Below are 22,044 nucleotides of genomic sequence, written 5' to 3'. Positions count from 1 at the left end.
CGGAGAAACCCGAGGGCGAAAAGGCAGCGTGTGAACGCGGGGCGGGGAGGAGCCAAGGAGGAGAGAGGGGTGGGCGTGGCCAGCCAAGGCAAGGGGACGCTTGGCAATGGCTCCTCCCCAGCCGCCCTCCCCCCGAAGCGCAAACCCGGCCTCGCCGCGCCGCGTGTCTGGCGACCGGGCGCGCGGGGCTGCAGCCGCAGTATTTAAACAGAGGCTATGAGGCCGGGAGCGGCAAGGACGGCCGTCGACCCAGCTCACTCGGGAGGCAGAGAGATTGGGGAGGCGGGCGGAGGGGAGGAGGAGGAGGAAGAAGAAAAAGGAGTAGTAGTAGCAGTGGGCGAGGAAGAGGATGCTGGCGCCTCCGTTGGCTCTCCTATTCTTACGGTTACATGGAGGACGGGGCGCGGGAAAGTTGTAGCGGGCCGGCAGACCGTCCCTTCCCAAAAGCGCGAAGCAAATTCATCCTCTATTTCTGACTAGAATCCAGAGGCGAGAGGGAGCAGGCGGCGCCCCTTCCGAGCGGAGCCCTCCAAACTTTTCCTCCGCGCGCCCTCGCTCGCTCCTTCCCGGCGTTCCCCAGCCACCTTGGTGCGCCTCAGGCTCTCTACGGCTGAATAGAAAGAAAAGAGAATAAATTGAACGCCCGCTCTTGCTTTTGCCACCATGCCTTCCCTTCTCTTCCTCAGCTGCTGCTTCTGCAGCCTGGCAGCTTGGCTGCTCTTGGCCACCCCCGCCCCCGGCAGCGGCGCTCCGGGCGTAGAGAAGGAAGTGGCGGCGGCGGCGGCCGAGGAAGAGACCGCGCTGCGGGTGCTGGTGCTGCTGCCCAAGGACGACGCGTACCTGTTCTCGCTGGCGCGGGTCAGGCCGGCCATCGAGTACGCGGTGCGGAGCCTGGAGGCGAATGGCTCGCTCCTGCCGGCGGGCTACAAGTTCCGCCTTTTCTACAGCGACTCGGACTGCGGCAACCGGGCGCTCTTCAGCCTGGTGGATATGATCGTCTTGAAGCGGGAGTGGCCCGACCTGCTGCTGGGGCCGGTGTGCGACTACGCCGCCGCGCCGGTAGCCCGGCTGGCTTCGCATTGGAACCTGCCCATGATCTCGGCCGGCGCGCTGGCCGCGGGCTTCAGCCCCAAGACGGGCGAGTACTCGCATCTGACCCGGGTATCCCCGGGCTACGCCAAGATGGGCGAGATGTTTCTGGCGCTCTTCCGCCACCGCAAGTGGAGCCGCGTCCTGCTGGTTTACCACGAAGACAAGGAGCAGCGCAGCTGCTTCTTCGCCGCCGAGGGGGTCCACCTGGTCTTCCGCGAGGCCGGCTTCCACCTGGACGACTTCGCCTTCGAAGAGAGCGGCAAATACGCGGACGACGTGGTGCGCGCCATCCAGGGCGGCGAGAGAGGTGAGGGCGCGCGGGATCGCTCGCAGAGTTTTATGCGTCGAGTCATGTTTCCTATAGCGGGGCTTCTGGGCTGCAAAGCGGAGTGTCCGGTGAAACGGCGCGCAATCCAGGACGGGGAGGGATCCCGAGGCCGCAGCTCCACGCCGGATCCGTAGGTGGGGGAGCTTGTGGATGGGACTTGAATCAAGGATCCGCGCACGGTAGATTGCTTGGTTTCGTTCCGAATGAGCTCCGGAACCTGCAGCCCTCTCGAATGGTTGAAGACTGTTCTGATATACACCAAGTGTTTTCGGAATTTTAGTCCCAAAACATTCTGGAGAGCATCGGGTAGCCTGCGGTTCATCTCCATTTTAAGCTTCCTGCTATATTCATCCTGGGAGGGTGCCACCCTCTAGCCGTATTTGCAGAGCTGGTTGCAAATATTTACTCAGAAGTAACTCGGACCGAGTTCAGTAGGTCAGACTTATTCCCAGGTAAGAGGACCCATAGCAATTGCAGCTTCTGCGCCTCTGACCTGTCCTTGCAAATTCTCTGTGGGGTAAGTCGGGCTCCAGGTAGGTAGGTAGGTAGGTAGGTAGGTAGGTAGGAAGGAAGGAAGGAAGGAAGGAAGGAAGGAAGGAAGGAAGGAAGGAAGGACTTACGAATTACAGAAGGCTGAAATATGAACAGAGATGCATCTTGAACCAGATTCAAAGATCCCCTTCAAATACACCTGAGAATTCATGGTATTCTCCTTTATCCTTCATCTAGGGGTGCTATGTATGGGAAAAAAGTTTGCTTATCACGCCAAACACACTGAATGTATTAATTGGCAAGGTCTGTTTCAAAAAGAAGAAAAATGGAATTTATGACAAAAAGAGGTAGCTGCTTTTTTCACACTTCATATCAAGGTGTTTTGGTACCTAACAAAGGAGGAAACATACTGTCAGTAGGAACATTGGTGCAAAACAGGAGCTGTAAAAACGTCTACTATAGCAATATGGGTATTATGAGAGAAGGCGTATAGCATCACTAGTTACATATTTCTTGCAAATAAGGCACTTTGCATTGAATTCATTAGATTCACATTAATGCTGTCCCCTGCATGACCTAATGGGGTTCTTGATGACTTGGTGCCATGTAGCATATCAGACGGTAGTATGATGCCACATGATGCCACATAGTATGACAGACTGTAGTAGATTTGTCCTATGACATCAAGTCCTGTGTGTTACATATCCCATTAAGTATTCCTATTGGGTTGTGCACGTAACATCACTGATGTGAATTCAATGAATGTGAATTCAATGGAAAGTGCTTTGCTTGGGAGAAAGATGTAACTTGTAAACCATAGAAACTTTGCAATTGTTACCAAGTGGATAGTTATTCAAAAAGGGCTAGAGACTGTCTGCATGTCAATATTTGTACTTGATATTAGTATTTAATTTACATATTTATATTTCATTTACATTTGATTTGATGTGTTCTGTCAGAGTAAGCAAAGAACATGAAAAATATCTTCAATAGAGTTGCATAATTTGCTTTAAATTACCCTGTACCTATAATTTTCAAAATCCCAATGCAGCACATTTTTCTTTTACTTATCTCCTCCATTTAATTTGTCCACGACAGAGATAGGTGGTGATCTTTAATCAAGTTCTCAACATGATTTAGGAGAAAATGTAAAAAGCAAAGGCATGCTGATTTTCATGCATTGTTGTCATATACCCGTCCAGTCGCCCTGACTCTACTCCGAATTAAGGGACTACACAGGGTCATAAAACGGAAAGTTTTTTCTTTTTGTTATATATCTTTTGTGTTTACATGCATATAAAATGAAGAATGATCTCCAATAAGGTTGACTATTCATTCACTTGCTTGAAATTAAGGGTGCAAGTAGATTATAATATTTATTCATTTATTTAAAAAAATCATTATACCCGTATGCTGCTCCAATCATATGATTCTGAGGCATACAAAGTTGAAATTAAGAAGCTCAAAAACACCAATCAATGGAGATCTCAGTAAATAGTTTCAACAAGCCAATTCTTAAGAAGCCAAGTTTAATTCTATCTTTGTAAGGAGGATGGCAATAGTACTTTTGAGGTGTTGTAAGGAATTGCAGTTAGATAATATACATATGCAAGTTGCTATAAAGTACTGTGCAGAAGTGTGTTAAATCCTTTGTGTACTCTTTCCTTTTATAGTGCATTTCCTAATGTTTCTGTAGCTTGGGAAGTAATAGAATGGGAAATATTTGGAGCTGATCATTTAGAAAAGTGCTCTGGGGTTTATTTTAGCTTCATGTTAAACTATTACTTATGAGCTGTGCTTCTCCATGACTACTATGAGTTTGATTGCACATAAGCAATGTGCAATTCAATGGAATTCAAATTCATTTCAAATAGAAAATTGAGAATCCTAATTTATGGAGTTCCACTCTGAATAAAGTGTATTCACCATTCGTTTGACTGAATTTTTATTATGAATAATGTTAAGAAAACCGGCAAATTTTTAATCCATTTCATACTGGATTCTGTTCATTTGTATCATTACTCTTTTATTCATTCATTAAATACCAGTATGCATGTTTATTTACAGTTCTTAATAGCACTGTACGAAACAAGTGGTTAAACATAAACAATTGCTATGAATTTCCACCTACAACAGAGATGGGGTAAGCCTATCGCTGTCTCTAAGCTCAAACAAAATCCCGTCATTTCAGAAACCGCTTCTGCCTTTCTTTCCAAATTGTATTCATTTCGGAAGCTTACTGTAGAAGTGTCAAGTTTTTCCCCCTTTTTATTGCTTGGTTACACAAGTGGAAACCAGAAAAGTTTGCTCATTTACAAGAAGTACACTTGGATTATGATCAGAAAGTTCCTTTGCTCCCTAGTTTACAACAGAAGTGGTTGTTTACAGATCCATATAGCTACCATAGCAATTTCCTGGAGATGACATTGGCCCTTATGAGACAACAAGATAGTAGAGCAGTCTGTCTCACCATGCCTCATCAAGAAGAAACCACAAGCAGAATCCTTTTTAAAAAAAATAATGCTCCAGATAATCAGATAAAACTCAGTTAACTTCAAAGTTACATTCCTTTCCTTCCTGTGTTACCACCTCAGAATTCCTGTTCCTCCCTTTGCTGTCTTCTCCTATTTCCATTTACTGTTTATATTTGCCAATGAAGAAATGAGCAGGATTTCCCTCAGTTTCTTCCTGTGCTTCCCTCGACATCTGGCAGATACGACAGGCTGCCTTTTTCCAAAGCTTAGCTCATTGTCTTATTTACCTGCGTGGATGCCTTGCCCATTGGACGCGGTGGCTCAGTAGCTAAGACGCTGAGCTTGTCGATCAGAAAGGTCAGCAGTTCGGTGGTTCGAATCCCTAGCGCCGCGTAACGGAGTAAGCTCCCGTTACTTGTCCCTGCTTCTGCCAACCTAGCAGTTTGAAAGCAAGTAAAAAATGCAAGTAGAAAAATAGCGACCACCTTTGGTGGGAAGGTTCCGTGCACCTTCGCCATTTAGTCATGCCGGCCACATGACCACGGAGACGTCTTCGGACAGTGCTGGCTCTTCGTCTTTGAAACAGAGATGAGCACCGCCCCCTACAGTCAGGAACGACTAGCACATATATGCGAGGGGAACCTTTATATTTACCTACGTCTTGCCCAATCTGTTGTCATTCAGATGTGATGGAGGACATCTCATCTATAGCAGGGCTATGAAACGTAGATCAAGAAGATGATGCACCATGGTACCTTCTGAAAATCGTATTATTATTATTATTTGCCTTTGCTTCAAATATTTCTTTCACAATATCAGTCTTTATTTTCCTCCCCGTGCCTCCGTTTTTCCTGTTTTTATTCAAAATAGGAAGTTGTTCTCTGGTAGGTCAGACATGGATGACTTTTGGACTCCTTTAGTTTAGCAGGGGTAATAAACGAGGAAGTCAGTGTTAACAATAAATGGCGGATTCTACTGGATTGTTCGTGGCATGAACCTATCAACCGATTGCCTGAAATAATAACCGTTTCCAGATCAGCCCTATTATTTTGTTGCAGCTGAAAACAAGGTGTAATCTTGGTTCACCTAAAGACTCAAGACGTTTATTGAGGCATAAACAACGAAGTGGACTGTAGTTCACAAAAGCTTGTGCTGTAATAAATATGTTATTCTTTAAGCTCCCTGGGAGTCCTTGTGGTATTTATGAAATGTGGATCAAGTCACAAGGGTTGAATTCATAGCTGTCCTGTTAAACACACAGTTGCCCTTTTGAAATCCTACTCTGAAAATCTGTAAGGATTGCAGAGAATGAGTCCATATCTGTCAAAGGAATGTCCCAAACATAAGAATATAAGAAAGTTGTAGTAGTGTCTGACACAAGCCTTATGCTCACTATATCCCTTGAGTAAGCCAGACATTCCTTCCCACTAGTTTAAAGTGGAGTCCACATCCATTAAAATCTACAAAAGGTTTTGTAATATCTGGAATGGATTTAAATTGCAGGTAGGCCTCAATTCACAACCAATTGTTTAGCAACAGTTCCAAGTTACAACTGAAAAAAAGATAGACGAAATAGGCCAAGAAAAGCATTGAGCCTTCATGCTTAAATGTCTGGATGAAAGTTTTCCATTTCTGCGTAGTCTGAAGCTCAGACTATGGAATAATGGGACCACATTTCTAAACTTTTGCAAATAAGACAGATCTTGGCAGAAGCAATGGCTGCCACCAAGTGGTTCCTTCAGAGGAAGATCAAGGAAGATCAAATGACATCTGAATTTATTGTAGAATCATAAAATTAAAACCGATCCCAAACATAATCTTTGTCCGATTTCTGTTTGGGGTCAGATCTGCTAAAGCATTTTGATTAGCCAGTCCCTTTGCACACCTCCATGGAAGAGGAACACAGCCGCCTAAGAGGAAACCAATTCTTGCGATAAGAAAATTACCTCTGATAGCTGTATGGAATACCTGTAATCTTAAAACATTAGTTTTGCGTGGCTTGCATGTCACTTGTATGACACTCCTTTCAATAGATGAAGACTGCTACTGTACTGCCCCTGTCTTGTCTTTTGCAGGTTAAACATATATACCGTATTTTTCGGAGTATAAGATGCACCTTTCCCCTCCAAAAAAGAGGGTGAAAATCTGGGTACATCTTATACACTGAATACAGCATTTTTGGCCTCCCGAAACCCCACCCGCTTCAACAAAACGGATGTGCAGAGAATTTGGGTGGATTGCAAAATGCTCCTGGGGGCTGGGGAGGGCAAAAACGAGCAAAAAACAGGCTGGTTTTTTGCTTGTTTTTGCCCCCCCCCCCTCCAGTCCCAGGAGCACTCTACAAGCCTCCTAAAGGCTATGCATGCCCTGTTTTTGGCAAAAAAATGAAAACGGGCTGTTTTTTGCTCGTTTTTGCCCAGCCCCCAGGAGCACTTTGTAGCTTCAAACTTTCTGCATGCCCTGTTTTTCACAAAAAAATTAGGTGTGCAGAGGATTTAGGAGGCCTGCAGAGTGCAAAAACTTTTTTTTTTAAATTTACTTCTTCAAAATCTTGGTGCGTCTTATACTCCTGTGCGTCTTATACTCCCAAAACATGGAAACATGTTTTTACCATGTAACATGTTTTTACCTGTTTCCCTGAAAATAACACATCCCGGGATAATAAGCCCAATCAGGCTTTTGAGCGCATGCGCTAAAATAAGCCCTCCCCTGAAAATATTGCAACACAGCAGCAGCCATGAGGTGACCACGCTCGCCGCCTCCTGCAAATCAAAAATAATAAGATGTCCCCGAAAATAAGGCCAAATGCTTATTTTGGGGGTCAAAAGAAAATAAAACCCTGTCTTATTTTTTGGGAAACATGGTAGTAGGGCTCCCCAATCCCTGTTCAATGGGCTGCAATCCGTTCAGAACTGCAGCACAGAAGTCATGAGTAAGCATGCACATAGCTGCATTTGTAAAAGAAACATGCGCACAAAACTATCCCACTCCCAATCCCTCTCCCCGCAGCCGCCTCTGCTTGTCCACTGAGCTAGAAAGATTGGAGACTGCTGCCTTATAGGATTTGGTTTCCAGTCTCTTCATTATCTTGATGGTTCCTCTCTGAACTTGCTTTGATTTGTTGATGCCCTTTTTAAGCTTAAATGCCCAGAATGACTGACCAAAGCAGAGGAGTGTAAGCCAATTACTTCCTGTGTTCTGATTCTATGCTCCTGCTACTGCAGCTTAAGACTGCACTTGCCTGTTCAACTATTATCACATGGTTCAAATTGTGATGTACAAAACACAATACCCAGACTTCTTTCACACGTATTATTGCTAAACCATCCTACTTGGTTGTTTCATTTTTTTCCTCCCCAGTTGCAAACTTCATATTTCTCCCTGTTAAATTTTAACCTGTTCATTTTGACCTTATGTTTAAGTCTATCTAGTATTTTTTTTTAAAAAAAATCTTTTTCTCTTCTAAATCATTAGCCATTCTTCCTAAGTGATCTGCAAATCTGGTGAAAATCCCCACAACTCCTCCCCACAATCGGGTGAAAATCCAAGTTCATTGCAACTTTATAGCACTTGGAACAGAGTAGTTTGACACTCCACTTGGGGCTACTCTGATCTTGGTGTGCTTGGTGATCTTGATGTACTTAATGGACAGTTTGATGGAGTACTCAGTTGATCAGTCAGATAGAATCACTCAGATAGGAGTCCATCTAATAATTGGATCATATAGTCCCATGATGGTGAACCTATGGCACGTGTGCCACAGGTGGCAGCAGAGCCATTTGTTAGGACATCCGAGGCGTTGCCCTGTCAGCTCAACCCAACGCGCAAACCAGAGTTTCAGGAATGGACTTCCGGGTTGCCTGTAGGGCCGTTTTTCGCCCTCCGGAGGCTTCAGGGAAATCTCCTGAAGCCTCCAGAGGGCCTGTGGGGGGGTGGGGGAGACTGTTTTCATCCTCCCCAGGCTCCTAGAAAGCATCTGGAGCCTAGGGAGGGCAAAAAATGGGACCACTGTGCCATCCCGCACCAAAAGCGGAGGGAATGGTGAGGGTCGTGCACACATGTGTGGAGGGTTATGCACACATGCGCGGGGGGTCGTATACATAAAACTATGGGTGTGGGCACTCCTGCACATGACCCCCCTGCGCTCCCCTTCTTTTGGCACACGATGACAAAAAGGTTAGCCATCACTGATATAGTCCATATTTTGCCATTTTATTAATGGGGATATTCACAGGATGATGAAGTTGATGTTGATGATGATATTACCCATTCAGTTGTGTTCAACTCTTGCCGATTCTATGGGCCAGGTCTCTTCGCATCTTCCAATCTTGCACTTCTTTGAGTTGTTCTTTGCTCTGGCTGGTGTCCGCTTTGATCATGTCCATCCACTGTGTTCTTTGGTGGCTTTTCCTTTTACCACTCATTCTTCCAAGCATAATTTCTCCCTCCAGTGAATTTTCCCTCGTGACCTGGCCAAAATAAGCGAGATGCAGTTGGGAGGGGTGGGGGGCAGGGTTTGCCTTCCGGGTGACACGTCTGGTGGATATTCACAACGTTTTATCAAACGCTGTGCTTCGATCCCCTATGTTCAGAGCATATCCTAAAATAGTAACTTGTTCAAAAAAGGAGATAAGGATAATCTGGCATGCCTTGTTGGTGTCACAATCCCATGCTGGTTTTATAAATAGCCATTCTACCCAAGTGCTCACAAATATGCTGTTTAATAAACTACTTGAGGACTTTAGACATCATACTGACAGGCCTATAATTTCCTGATTCCTCCTCCTTCCATTTTCTTCAGGCAGGGACAACAGTCTTCTGGGTCCTCACCAGCTCTCCAGAAGTTACCAGAGATTACAATTAGTTGTTTTGCAATCATCTCAGATAGTTTCTTTGATATCCTAGGACCTTGATGGCCAACCTATGGCATGGGTGCTGGAAGTAGCACACAGAGCCATATCTCCCGGCACACCATCTTCACATGCGCAGGAGCCCCGGAAACCGGAAGAGCAGCTGCTAACTTCGCTAACTTAACATGTGCGCCAAAAGACCAGGTGGACATGCACATGCTGGAAACCAGAAGGACATCTTCCCGGCGCGCACATGCGCACTGGGCAGCTGTTCTTCCGGTTTCCAGCACACACACATGCACGCCTCTGTCTCGGCACTCAGTGCCAAAAAGGTTTGCCAACACTGCCCTAGGATATAATTCTTCTGGCTCTAGAGACTTAGATTAGTTTAAGTTAGCTAAATATTCTTTTGCCCACCACTTTTGTAAATAGCATAAAGATAAATACAGATAATACAGTGCCCGCCAATCAAAGCAGGTATTTTTAATGTGAGCAGTTAATTATACTTGTTTCTTTTTACCGTCTGAATCAAGTAGTGTTTAAGGTTGATGCTGAGGACATTCCCAGCACTCCTGTACTTAGAAGCGTACAGATAGTTGTCCATGTACGACCACAATTGAGCCCAAAATGTATGGTGCTAAGTGAGAAATTTGTTGTGTTTTGCCCCATTTTATGACTTTTCTTGGGATGAGGGTATCTGCCTGCCTCACCAGATCTGATAGGATACTCCAGGACCCTTCTTGTAAATGTAGACATCTTGAAGGACCTAGGGCCATGATGGTGAACCTATGGCATGCGTGCCATAGGTGGCACACAGAGCCCTCTCTGCGGGCACATGAGCTGTCACCCCAGCTCAGCTCCACTGCACATGTGCGTGTGCCTCCCGCCAACCAGCTGATTTTGGGGTCTCTGCCACGCATGACCGGAGGGTGGGGCACATGCAGGAGATGCCCGTGCATGCGCAGGTGTGTGTTTGGTGCGCCCCTCCCCCGTGGTCATTTCTGCTCCCAGGAGGCTGCAGGGAGGCCTACTAGGCCCAAAACGGGGTGCAGAGGTATTGCGCGCACATGCACAGGGGGAGCGTGGAGGGGGGTTTCATGCACAGGGGGCAGGGCACTCGCGGGTGGAGGTTGTACCCAGTGCAATATGGGTGCGGTGGCGCATACATGATGTCGGACATACGTACTTTTGGCACACGATGACAAAAAGGTTAGCCATCACTCACTTAGGGAGTGTATCTTTTCTATTGAAAAGACCTATGAAATATTATTCCCCCTCAAGACTTCGAAAGCCTCTACCCTTTTAACCTTCTGGAAAGCACTGAAGAGCTGGCTTTTTAAAATTTATTTGTACACTGCCTTTATTATTTTTACAGTGAAGGTATTCTACAGATCTTTCTCCTATTTTTCCCGTGAAATGGGTTGAGCTAAGAGAGAGTGGATAGCCCAAAATCCCCTAGCTGGCTTTCATGGCTAAGGTGGGACTTGAACTCATGTCTTCTGCTTTCTAGCCTGGTATCTAAGCAACTAGGCCAAACTGGCTCTCCTTCCTCACAAGCATTGGAATAACTGGGATTGGAGGGGAGTGCTGTGGTCTGTCTGCATTGGGGATGTTTGGTTGTGGCACTGGGTTTTTCTGTTTTCTTGTATGGTTTATACATATTGTTTTATCCTTTGGCTGTGAGCCTCCTAGAGTTTGGTTTTAAGATAGGTGGCTATAAAATGCTGTACGTAAATAAATTTGCAAACTGGAAGTTGCAGGGAGATACTTAACTTTCCTTTGCTCACACTGATTTTGCTGCCTCTCTTACCAGAGCTTACAAAATATTTTGTTGGCATGAAGAGAAATATAGGCATGGACGAGAAGATACCGAATGATAATAAACCATCACTGACTTCAGAACCATTCTGTACGTCTCTATGCACATAGATAACAAATGGAGAATTCCCATTTCAGGTAGTCCTCTAGTTACAACCACAATTGAGGCCAAAATTTATGTTGCTAAGTGAAACGTTTCTTAATTGAGTTTTCCCCCCATTTTACGACCTTTCTCATCACAGTTGTTCAGTGAGTCATTGCAGTTGTTAAGTTAGTGGCACAATTGTTAAGTGAATCTGGTTTCCTCATTGACTTTGCTTCTCCGAAGGTCGCAAAAGGTGACCCCGGGACACTGCAACCGTCATAAATGTGAACCAGTGATGTGCAGTCAGGGGAGGCAGGGGAGGCACAGCCTCACAACTGTCATCATGAAAAGAAAAGAAATGTAAAAGGAAAAAGGCGAGAGTTGAGGTCAGGCTCAGCTAATTGCTGCCTCACAGTGGATGACTCTGCTTAACTGTTGAAAAAAAAGCGCCCTCTACTATGAGGCAGGAGAACTGCATGCCTCATCTAGTCTGACTTTAGGTGTTTTATGGTCACTCGAACAGAGTTAAGCAAGGATTAAAAGCCTAAAAATTCCTGACGTAGGTGAGGCACGCAGTTCTCCTCCCTCATAGTAGAGGGCGCTAGTTTGGGCGGGGCTTCTTCAGAGGACCCGAGGCAAGAGCAGAGTTGAAATCCTCTCTGAAACAGCTGGAAAAGGTACGTGTGGGTCGGAGGGAGGGGGAGGAATTCAAACTTCATCCTCCTGGTGCGGGGCTTTGGGCAAAGGCTGGAGGGAAGGACTCTGGCTTGCTTGTGCTGCTCTCCCTCCCCAGTCCCCAAGTGTAGTTTGATTGCAGGCAGAGCCACATTGTCTTTTCAAACCTGTAATCAGTGAAGCTGGGCTGGATCCTTCCGGGGCTGGGGGAAAGTGTGTGCGCTCCAGTATGGCTCTTTGACTGGCTTCCTGCCTTCTCCTGTGGTCTCCTCGCTGGTGCTCTTCCTTCCAATCCAACTTTGTGTGTGTGTGTGTTTGAGAGCGGGGAGAGGGAGGGAGAGAGGGAGGGAGGAGAGGAAGGAAGAAGAAAAAGAAAGAAGGAGCAAAGGAGAAAAACAAATGCTGTCGCTTTAAATCGGAACTGAGCATGACTGGCTGTGGAATTCTGGGAGTTGAAGTCCACAAGTCTAAAAAAATTTGAAACCCACCACTGTGTCAGTGCCTCACCAGCCATAAACCTCACCGCACGTCACTGATATGAACCAGTTGCCATGCATCTGAATTTTGATCACGTGGCCATGGGGATACTGCAAGGGTCAAAACTGGTTCATAAGTCACTTTTTCAGTGTTGTAACTTTGAGCAGTTCACTAAATGAACTGTTGTAAATCAAGGACTACCTGTATATCTTTAGTTTCATCCCAAGACATTTTATTATATTACGTGGGATAATCTGGGGGAACTGGATTCTTTCTACAGTTTTTCAAACTAAGGCTAGCTTCTTCTTGACTTAAACCATTCCTTTTGTTGATCTACTTTCACATTTCTTAGGAATCAGACTTCTTTTTAAGGCCTTTGGTTCAAGGAATGTTAAAACTCTAGGCGCCTACCCAAAAGGAAATGTTGGAGGGACAGCAAAAAAATGTGATGCTTAACCTTGCATCCTTTTATAGTGATGTTGCTCAGAGTGAGGGTCCAAGGGATGCTTCCTTTTGGCACTTCTGAATAGGGAGTTTTTCTCCCTGTCAGTCTGCAAGATCCACAAAGTATTAATAAATAACAAAAGTATTTTGCGGAAACTGAGCGGTGACATGGTGCACATTTAGGAAAACAAGCCAGAAAGAGAGGGGACAAAAAGAATTTTACTGCTTCATATATAGCAAAATAGGGACAAGGTGGCTCAGTGGCTAAAACGCTGAGCTAGTGGATCAGAAAGGTCGGCAGTTCAGCGGTTCGAACCCCTAGCGCCACGTAACGGAGTGAGCTCCCGTTACTTGTCCCAGCTTCTGCCAACCTGGCAGTTCAAAAGCACGTAAAAATGCAAGTAGAAAAATAGGGACCACCTTTGGTGGGAAGGTAACAGCGTTCTGTGCGCCTTCGGCGTTTAATCATGCCGGCCACATGACCACAGAGACATCTTTGGACAGCACTGGCTCTTTGGCTTTGAAACTGACATGAGCACCGCCCCCTAGAGTCGGGAATGACTAGCACATATGTGCAAGGGGAACCTTAACCTTTATATAACAAAATAAAATATGTGCATTTAATGTTAACGACAACAACTTCAAATCAAGTTAAGGTGCTGATAGCAGAACTGTTAGGTTAAGCAAGGGTGTCAGTTTTACTTATTTTGTATATTTCTTTTAGAGTACTGCCGCAATCAAAATTGGACAGTGGATGGGATACAACAAAACATGAAAACAAGATACAAACGAACCAATAAACCGTCTGGCTAACCAGGGGTTCTGTTAATGATGGGCAGAATTGGGTTCAGCAAGCCATTGGCCAATTTTTCTTGGTGCTGAATCTCAAAGGGTTCCCAAACTTTCAGGTGGATCTTGAAGCCTCTTAGCACTCAATGCAACAATGTCAAATTCTGGCTTGATGGCATTGTTCCCTGAAGGATTTAGCCACTGCTTTTTGTACACGCTGTATCATCCAGGTTGCCTCCAATGGCAGTCCTATATCTAGGACACATTGCTCTAGTGTAGTCCAACTAAATGATGAACATGATACGACTCCTATTGTCAGGTAGCATCATAAACTGGTGTACCAGCAAAGTCAGAGAAAGCATTTCCTTGCTGTGGCTTCTACTTGTAGCTTAAACAGGTGAGCGTCCAGGAGAATTCCAAGTCACTAATCCACTATTTTACTATTCATAGTAACTAATAAGGCTAATATTAATAGATCTTTTTGATGTTTGTTGACAGCAAGCAACTTCATAGTGGCTTCATATTTATTCTGGGTTTTTTTTGCTTCAGCAAGATTCTCATAGCTTCAGACTGTACTTTAACTGATCGTTCAGCCTACTAAGCTGTTCAACTTGTTGTTGTTGTTAGTTGTGAAGTCGTGTCCAACCCATCGCGACTGCATCAACAACGTTCCTCCAGGCCTTCCTGTCTACTACCATCCTCTGGAGTCCATTTAAGCTCATGCCTACTGTTTCTGTGACTCCATGCAGCCACCTCATTCTCCGTTGTCCCCTTCTTCTTTTGCCCTCAATCGTTCCCAGCATTAGGCTCTTCTCCAGTGAGTCCTTCCTTCTCATTAGGGGGCCCAAAGTCTTTGAGTTTCATCTTCAGGATGTGGCCTTCTAAAGAGCAGTCAGGGTTGATCTCCTCTAGGACTGACCGGTTTGATTGCCTTGCAGTCCAAGGGACTCGCAGGAGATTTCTCCAACACCTTAAGCTGTTCAACTTAAATGTTATCTAAGTCTTCATCTTTTTACCAGATAAATTGTCATATAGTTAACTATGTTAAGGCCAAGCAACTGGGAGTCATTGAGCTGACAAGTCCCCAAAGTTTTTATTCAGGAGAAAACAAGTTCTAACAACCTATTTGGAGATCTAGCTCATCTTTTTCCAAAACCTACTTTTCCTTTGGCCATGCCTTTAACTGTGGATATAAAAACTGAGCAAGGTAGATTATAGTAGTATTAATGTTTATATATCAAGGGGTTCCTAGATTGCAGTATATTAACATCATAAAATAAAATACCTGCAAAACTCATTTTTTCCCTTTTTGACCTGCTTGAAAAAGAAATACCGTAGTAGTAGGAAAATATTCCCTATCCTATTGCCAAAAAAAAAATGACCTTGAGTTTAAGCATTACTCAGGAAGTCTTAGCATATGCAGCAATGGTATTAGCATTTGTTCATAAATTGTCTGGATAAATAGATATCTAGACATCTGAATAAGGAGTTTTAGAGATGATCTGCCAGTATTCTTGATATGGGCAACTATTTCAAACCTATCTTGTAGGTACATAGAAAAGCAATTGCTGAAGAATTATTATCTAGAAGACTTGTGCATGAATAAATGGAATCTTCATCTAAAGAAAATGAAAATATTCTTTGAAGCAATACTGTAACTGTTATGTGCTGAGCAAATAGTGAATGGCTTCACATTTTCCTTTAAGAATTGCTCACATATACCCAGTTGGCGGGTATGGCCAAAATGTTTTTGTCCACTTTAAGGCTAAGTAAATTTCTGGGAAGAGATTGTGACAGCTTGAATCTGTTTTGAATCTGTCAGCTTAAAGTCTATTTTTTTAGAGCTAGGAAGAGGAACCATTTTCTTTGTCACTTAAAACTGATGTAGTCTGATACCAGCAGCATTTATATGGATTTCGTTTTCACTCCATTATCTTTAACTCTTGGAATGAATTGGAAGTGCAAATTTCATGCTTTGAATACCTTTTCTGACTTTTGAATCTTCCCCCTTCTTTATTTTTATTTCTGTCACATTTTGTCAAGTTTCGGAGAGCTTGAAAGATCAAATATTATTTTCATTCTGTTGATATAGATTTATATATTGTTAGATTTATAATGTTTTCCACATTTTGTTTATAAACTCAAATCATCATATATAACATTTCCATCCATTGTTCCCCACAATAATCTTATAATTTACTTTGAGAGAAGGGAGCTGGCCCAAGTCATCCAGAAGCTTCCATTATATTAAAGGCAGTCTACAAACCTTGGTCATCCCAGTGCCCGTCTATTAACTTTACTATTACACCGGACTTGGTTAAGACATAGATCAGAGATCACTAAGCAATTGTGCACTTAAAGATTAAATTGGAAAAGAGAAATTATGAAAGAAGGCAATAGAAGAGCATTTCTATACACATGTTAAAACTATCTGTTGACAGGAGTCAAGCTGAATTTCACAGAGTTGACCTTTCTAATAAGATTATATATTTTTATTTAGTTATTGTTGTATTTTATTTTTCCCCTTCTCCCAAACCTCACCTTTCCTCTCCCAAGATCTTGATTGTTTCTGCCTAGCTGGGAAATATCCTTTTCTGCCTGAAACCCCAGAGTGTTGCTGCTGGCTGGGTTATACTGGGCAAGGGAGGCTGAGTCGGGTCAAATAGCTGGTTATGTAACTGGTTATGTTGGAATCCTAAATCCTTGGCAGATTTAAGATGCATGGACTTCAACTCCCAGAATTCTCCAGCCAGTCCTCCTTTAGGTGTATAGTTGGAATTCATAAAATATGATATCTATAAATGATAAATGTAAGTTAAATATATTGTATGATATGCATTTATGATATTTATATATTACATTATATATATATATTGTGTGTGTGAATTCAGAACAAAAATTGTTCCCAATTCCTCATTTCTTTTAAGCAGATTTGTATACCCTGAGTCTGATTATTATGGGACTTTTTTCTGAATCTTGTTAAGCATTATCTAGCCCACTAATGATAAACCTTTTGTGCTTGGCATGTCAAAAGTTTGGAAAATGCTTAACACGACTCTGTTGGCATGTCACACCCTTTTCCAAAACAAAAGCGAAACAGTTCTTTATCTTCCCTCCATCAAGGCCTCCCTGAGCATCAGCATTCAGTGACAATGATGAGGCCAGCCCTAGAGTTCAGGCCCAGGCCTTGACTTCAGCCCAAGCACCACCACTGCCACACAAAAAGGCCGTTTCATTGCTGTTCCCAAAGAGCACAAACCTTGGGGAACAATACAATTGCCCCAATGGCCCAGCGCTCCCCAGAATCTGCCATGCAATGCTTATTTTTAGGTTGTGTTATCTCTCTGTTGAAGGCCCCTGCAGCCTACCAAAGACTGCTCCAGGTTACACAAGGCCTTTGTTCTTGCAGCAGCTTTAGAGAAGAACGGTCTTCCTTAGCCTCTTCAGTCTCCAAAAACCACATGAAAGCACAAACCCATTGTCGTGTAATTTTTGGAGGCTCCATAAGCCACACAAAAGCACCCTCCATTCTCTTGTGGCCTCCACAGCCTCCAAAATCACATAAGAATGGAATGTACTTTCAAGAATAGTTGGTGCCAGGTGTTGGTAAATGCTGGGATATCACTCAAAATGTTTTGACATGTCGCTTTTGACACATGTGTTATGGATTTACCACCACTGGTTTAGCAAATCCTAAGCACTTTAAATGCTTTTAAGTAACTAGTCAGATCCATGCTGGTCACTATATGAACAAGTGACATCCATTTGGACCTGCCCCTGGTAATCCACAGTTCTTTTAAGGAGATTCCAATGAGATTCCTTTGGGAGGCTGCAGGGGCCTTCAACAGAGAGATAACACAAGCTGAAAATAAGCGGTGCATGGCAGATCCTGGGGAGCACTGGACCATGAGGACAAGTGTTGTTCCCCAAGGCTTGTGCGACAATGGGAACGACAATGAAGTGGCCTTTTTGTGTGGCAGTGATAGTGCCTAGGTTGAAGTCGAGGCCTGGGCCAAAACTTCAGGGCTAGCTTTGTCATTGCCACCAAGTGCTGCTTTTCAGTGTCGCCTTGATGGAAGGGAAAGGACTGTTTCTCTTTTGGTGTGTGTGTGTGTGTGTGTGTGTGTGTGTGTGTGTGTGTGTCCCCGAGAGACATGCCAGCAGAGTCTATCCACCTTATTCATTGTCTTTCCTTCTTCTTACCAAACTTTGCCAAACGTGGTTGTTTTTTCTAGTCCATCATCTGCTCATATCGCAGGTCCAAAGATGAACAGTTCATCTTTATTAGTATTTATTTTACTTTAACAGTTGCATAAAATCAGGTGCTTAATGTCAGTTAACTTAGGAACTGCCCTCCTGTAAAACGGTTAGTGAAAGTTGGCCTTTCATTGACTGTTTTTTTTCCACATTGAATATCCTGGTCTTGTTGATGTCCTTTGTATAGCCCTGAATTAAAAAAAAAATAACAAAAAAAAAAAAACCGTCTGTGTCATTGTCTCCAGCTTTTCAGAAATTTGACAGTCTGTTCCTGGTCTTTGAGGAATGGCTTCTTATCTCTGTTTTCCATTTATTTCCACCAGTTGTGATCATGTGTGCCAGCAGTGACGCAATACGGAACATCATGTTGGCTGCACATCGGCAAGGAATGACTAGCGGAGATCATGCTTTCTTCAATATTGAACTTTTCAACAGTTCGTCATATGGTAATGTAATTTCTGTCTTCCACTGGATTGCAAGATTTTTCTAAACACGCTAACAATTTTAGTGATGGTGTCAGTTTTTAAGCAAGTCATTGTAACCTTTCAAACAAGCATGTGAATTATGACATTTGGCAAAAAACAAAAGTAAGCAGGGAGATCCGTGGTTAATACAGGGGAAGTTAATTTTGTTCATGGTTGCTTCCCATGCTGTTTTCAGAAAATTGTGCTATTCTGTAAAATGGTTTACTTTGAGAAACAGTTGTTTGTCTGAATTCTCTGGGAGTTCTTATAGCTGAACCAGTCTGGTTGTAAGGTCCTTCCTCACGAGCCTTCTCAAGAAAGCATAACTCTTGAAACAATTAACATTTCATAAGGAACTTTTTTTGGAAGACAGTGATAGCAAAGAGCGTGTAGGCAGGATCTGAAGTTTCCCGCTCAAAAGCGTTAGATTAAACTGCTACAAGCAAAACCCCTCCCAGTGTCCAGTTCAACATCCAGCCAATACCAAGGTGCAAAGATGTTTTGAGAACCTCAGGCAGAGAAGGTGATAATTGTCATCTCCCAATCGCTTTGGTTTCACTTTCTCTCATGGTGAGATAACACAGGTGGCTCAGAGCACATTCCTTTCCTCCTCCTAGGATGATCTTGGGCACATTCCTTCCCCCCTCCCTATTCTCCACAAAGTACAGCAAAGCAAAGTGAAGAAGCCCTCCCAAGCCTCCACCCACCCACCAGAATGGCAGCGTCCCAGTAGAGAACTATGGGACCCGATACTGGTTTTGAATGTGCATTACTGTGATGCAAGACACTGCATCACACTCTGATTGACTGAGGCATCATTTGGTCTTCTTAAACTATAAGATGTTATAAAAGGTCCACTAGACCAGGTAAGCTTAACTCATAGTTAATGGGCACAACTTTTCCATTTGCTTGGTAGCAATATGCAAGTGATTTGTGATTGCCTTTCAACTTTTCCCTTTAGCCTGTACTCCTGGACTTTCACTGTAGTCTCCTCCAGATGCTAACCAGGCCTTATTCTGCTTAGTTTCTAAGCCAAGAGAAAGGCAGGTGATGTCATCTGCTGAGACCTAAGTTAATTCTGATTGATTGGTTAATTAATTGTCATCAAGTCAATGTTGATTATTAGATTGAGTCACATAGATTGAGTCTCTCCATAATGATCTGCCCTAACCTGGCCAAGATTTTTCAATGGGGACTCTGTTGCAATCAAGTTCATCTGTCCTGCTGCTGGTTGTCGTCTTATCTTTCCTTCCATTTTTGCCAACATTGTGGACATCTCAAGAGGAACCGGGGCGCTCTTATAGTGTGTCCAAACTTTATTACTGTAGACTGGGCTTGTCATTTGTGCCTCAAGTGATAGCTCTAGATTAATTCCACCTGTTCTCCTGTAATGGTTTGTGGGAATAACCCTGGGAGACAGTGTTGTGGCCCAACAACAGATTTGAACAGTGAGGAGGTTGGGAAGGAACATGGACCAGTCCTGGAGTCTGGGGAAGGCTCTGATGAGGGCTCTGCATTGGAGGCAGAGAGAGGGCCAGAGCCATATGCCAGTTATCAATTGCCTTCAGAGTCAGACATCAATGAGGTAGACGAACAACTGGAGCTTGTTCCCAGTGTGTGCATGCACAGAGTTGCCAGACGAAGGGAACAGCTAAAGAACAGGGGTTGACTTGAGAGTAAGGCCAGACTATGAATGGCCCCTCCCAGAGGAAATAAAAGAGGAGCCAAAGGGGAGTGGAGTTTGCAGGAGACAATTAGTTCGCTTAATTGGTTCATCAAGTTCTGCAGATATCGGCCTGTCAGCTCTCCAAGCCAGATAAGGTCTGTGACCGTAAATCCTCCTTTGAAAGACTTTGCCGGCTGTGAATGAGCAGAATTCACAGCAAATTAATAAAGGTTTTTTTTTTCCAGAATAAGGCGTTTGTTTCATGCTCTTGGGAAGCCTAGATCAGAACAGACAGGAGGAAATGATGGTCAGATAACAGGTCATCAGCTGAGCCCACAGAAGGAATGGGAACATGGCAAATGTCTCAGAAGGAATCCTCCCTAATTTTGTGGAGTATAAAGATGAGAGGGAACAAATGTACCCTCTCAGATTTTCAAGATTCTGTTAATGCAACCTTGGGATAAAGATACAACTAGTACTTCTGGGTATGTTTCTTGTCTGGACTACCTTGCAAGGTACCTTGCACATATGTTTTAATTTACTTCCTTTCATTTCAGCCAGCATGGCTAATGGACATACTTCCCAGAAATAATGGGAAACATAATCAAACACATCTTGAGAGCACTAAGTTAGGGAAGACTGTATTTGTATGTAATGAAGCAAACTTTGAAAGTCACACTAGCTACTCATAAAAACCTTGATCAGAAAAAACACAATTTGTTCTCTTCTATTAGCTGACCTCATGCTGAGAATTATAACTATTTCGTCCTCCAAGATCTTGTTTGGCTTATACGTCTTAACTTGCATTACTTAGCTGAGTGTACAGTGAAAAAATGGTTTAAATATTTGAGTTTTGTTTCAATTTTACTAGTTCCTTCTTTTGGTAGTAAGTTTCAGTGGAGTGATATCCATGGTGCAGTTTGAGGAGAAAGTTTATTGGTCATTTAACCAATAAAACTTCACTTGAAATAGTGTACTTGCACAGGAATTCCCCAAGGTAGCATGTTTAGATGCAGGAAAACTTGCCATCTAAGCAAGTGTGTGTGCGTGTGTGCGGTTTGTGGGTCTTGCAAGTTATTAAATGGACAATGTCCAAGGCTTGACTTTAGTGTTTGGCTTCATTGAAAGTTATTTCTAGGAAGTGAGCTTGTTTGCTTATGTATGTATGTATTTATTTATATCATATTTATAAATTACCCTTCATTAAAATATATCACAAAAATGTGTGTGTGGATGTGTTCTTGTACATATGTAAATAAATTGCATACCTATGCGACACCATTACTTTGAGTACTTTGCAAAATAAACACCTTAGCAAAAAAAAATAATCATAAAATTAAAAGGCAGTGTAAAAATACAGTTTGGTATAAACTTACCATCTTAAAATGTCCGGGCAAATAATAACAAAATGATCAAAGCTGAAATGCTTGAAAAGACTGCTTTAGTTTTGCTTCTGTAGGACGGGTGTTCTATTAACATTTTCTCACAACCAAGAGATGTCAAATAATATGTACCAGCTGAACCATTCTGGTTAATGGTTAAGGCAGCAAGCTAGAACTTAGGAACCTGGGAGTTGCAGTCTTGCCTTGGATATAAAGCTAGCTGGGTGACTTTGGGCCAGTCATAAACTCTCAGTCCTAGGAAGGAGGGAATGGCAAACAACTTCTGAAATCTTGCCAAGAAGATGCTTGTCCAGATAGTTGCCAGGAGTCAAAAGCAGGCTTGATACCCCAATATTGGCTTAAATATGCTTTAAAGGCAATTCTATATGCCATATGTTCTTGCAGTCCAGCCCTTAAGGTACTAGATCACTGGATACTATGGCCATACTATTCCTATGGACCGGGCTAAACAGTTGTCCTGGAGAAAAACCACATAGCACCACTCAAATTACCTGGCAACATTGGCTCCAGGAGTATTCCCGAATTACGCAGCTGATATTTTTCAACTTACGGGTCTCTTATCCCAGTCAAATGATTTAAAGTGCTATTTATCTTTTCGAATAAATAAGCTCAGATTTTAAAACAATGCTTAGTTAATATAAGAGAGTCCTTGACTTACGACCACAGTTGGGTCCACAATGTATGTTATTAAGCAAAGTGGTTGCTGAGTGAGTTGTGCCTAATTTTCTAA

General features: G+C 43.4%; 1 protein-coding gene across 2 annotated transcripts in view; it reads left to right on the top strand.

The window, feature by feature from the left end:
- Positions 1–603: 603 nt before the first annotated feature.
- The window catches only part of NPR3 (natriuretic peptide receptor 3), an 85,893-nt gene continuing 64,452 nt past the window's right edge, over positions 604–22,044 (top strand). For both annotated transcript variants that reach the window (XM_081942598.1, XM_081942599.1), the window contains exons 1-2: positions 604–1,399; positions 18,105–18,227. In XM_081942598.1, the coding sequence (XP_081798724.1) occupies positions 664–1,399; positions 18,105–18,227 (859 nt within the window). In that variant the 5' untranslated portion in view covers positions 604–663. The remainder of the gene's footprint in view (positions 1,400–18,104; positions 18,228–22,044) is intronic.

The sequence above is a fragment of the Natrix helvetica genome, assembly GCF_964273705.1.
Source record: "Natrix helvetica genome assembly, chromosome: 2".
Taxonomy (NCBI): Eukaryota; Metazoa; Chordata; class Lepidosauria; order Squamata; family Natricidae; genus Natrix; species Natrix helvetica.
The sequence above is the reverse complement of the archived record's forward strand: the minus strand, read 5'-3'. Positions and strand labels throughout refer to the sequence as shown.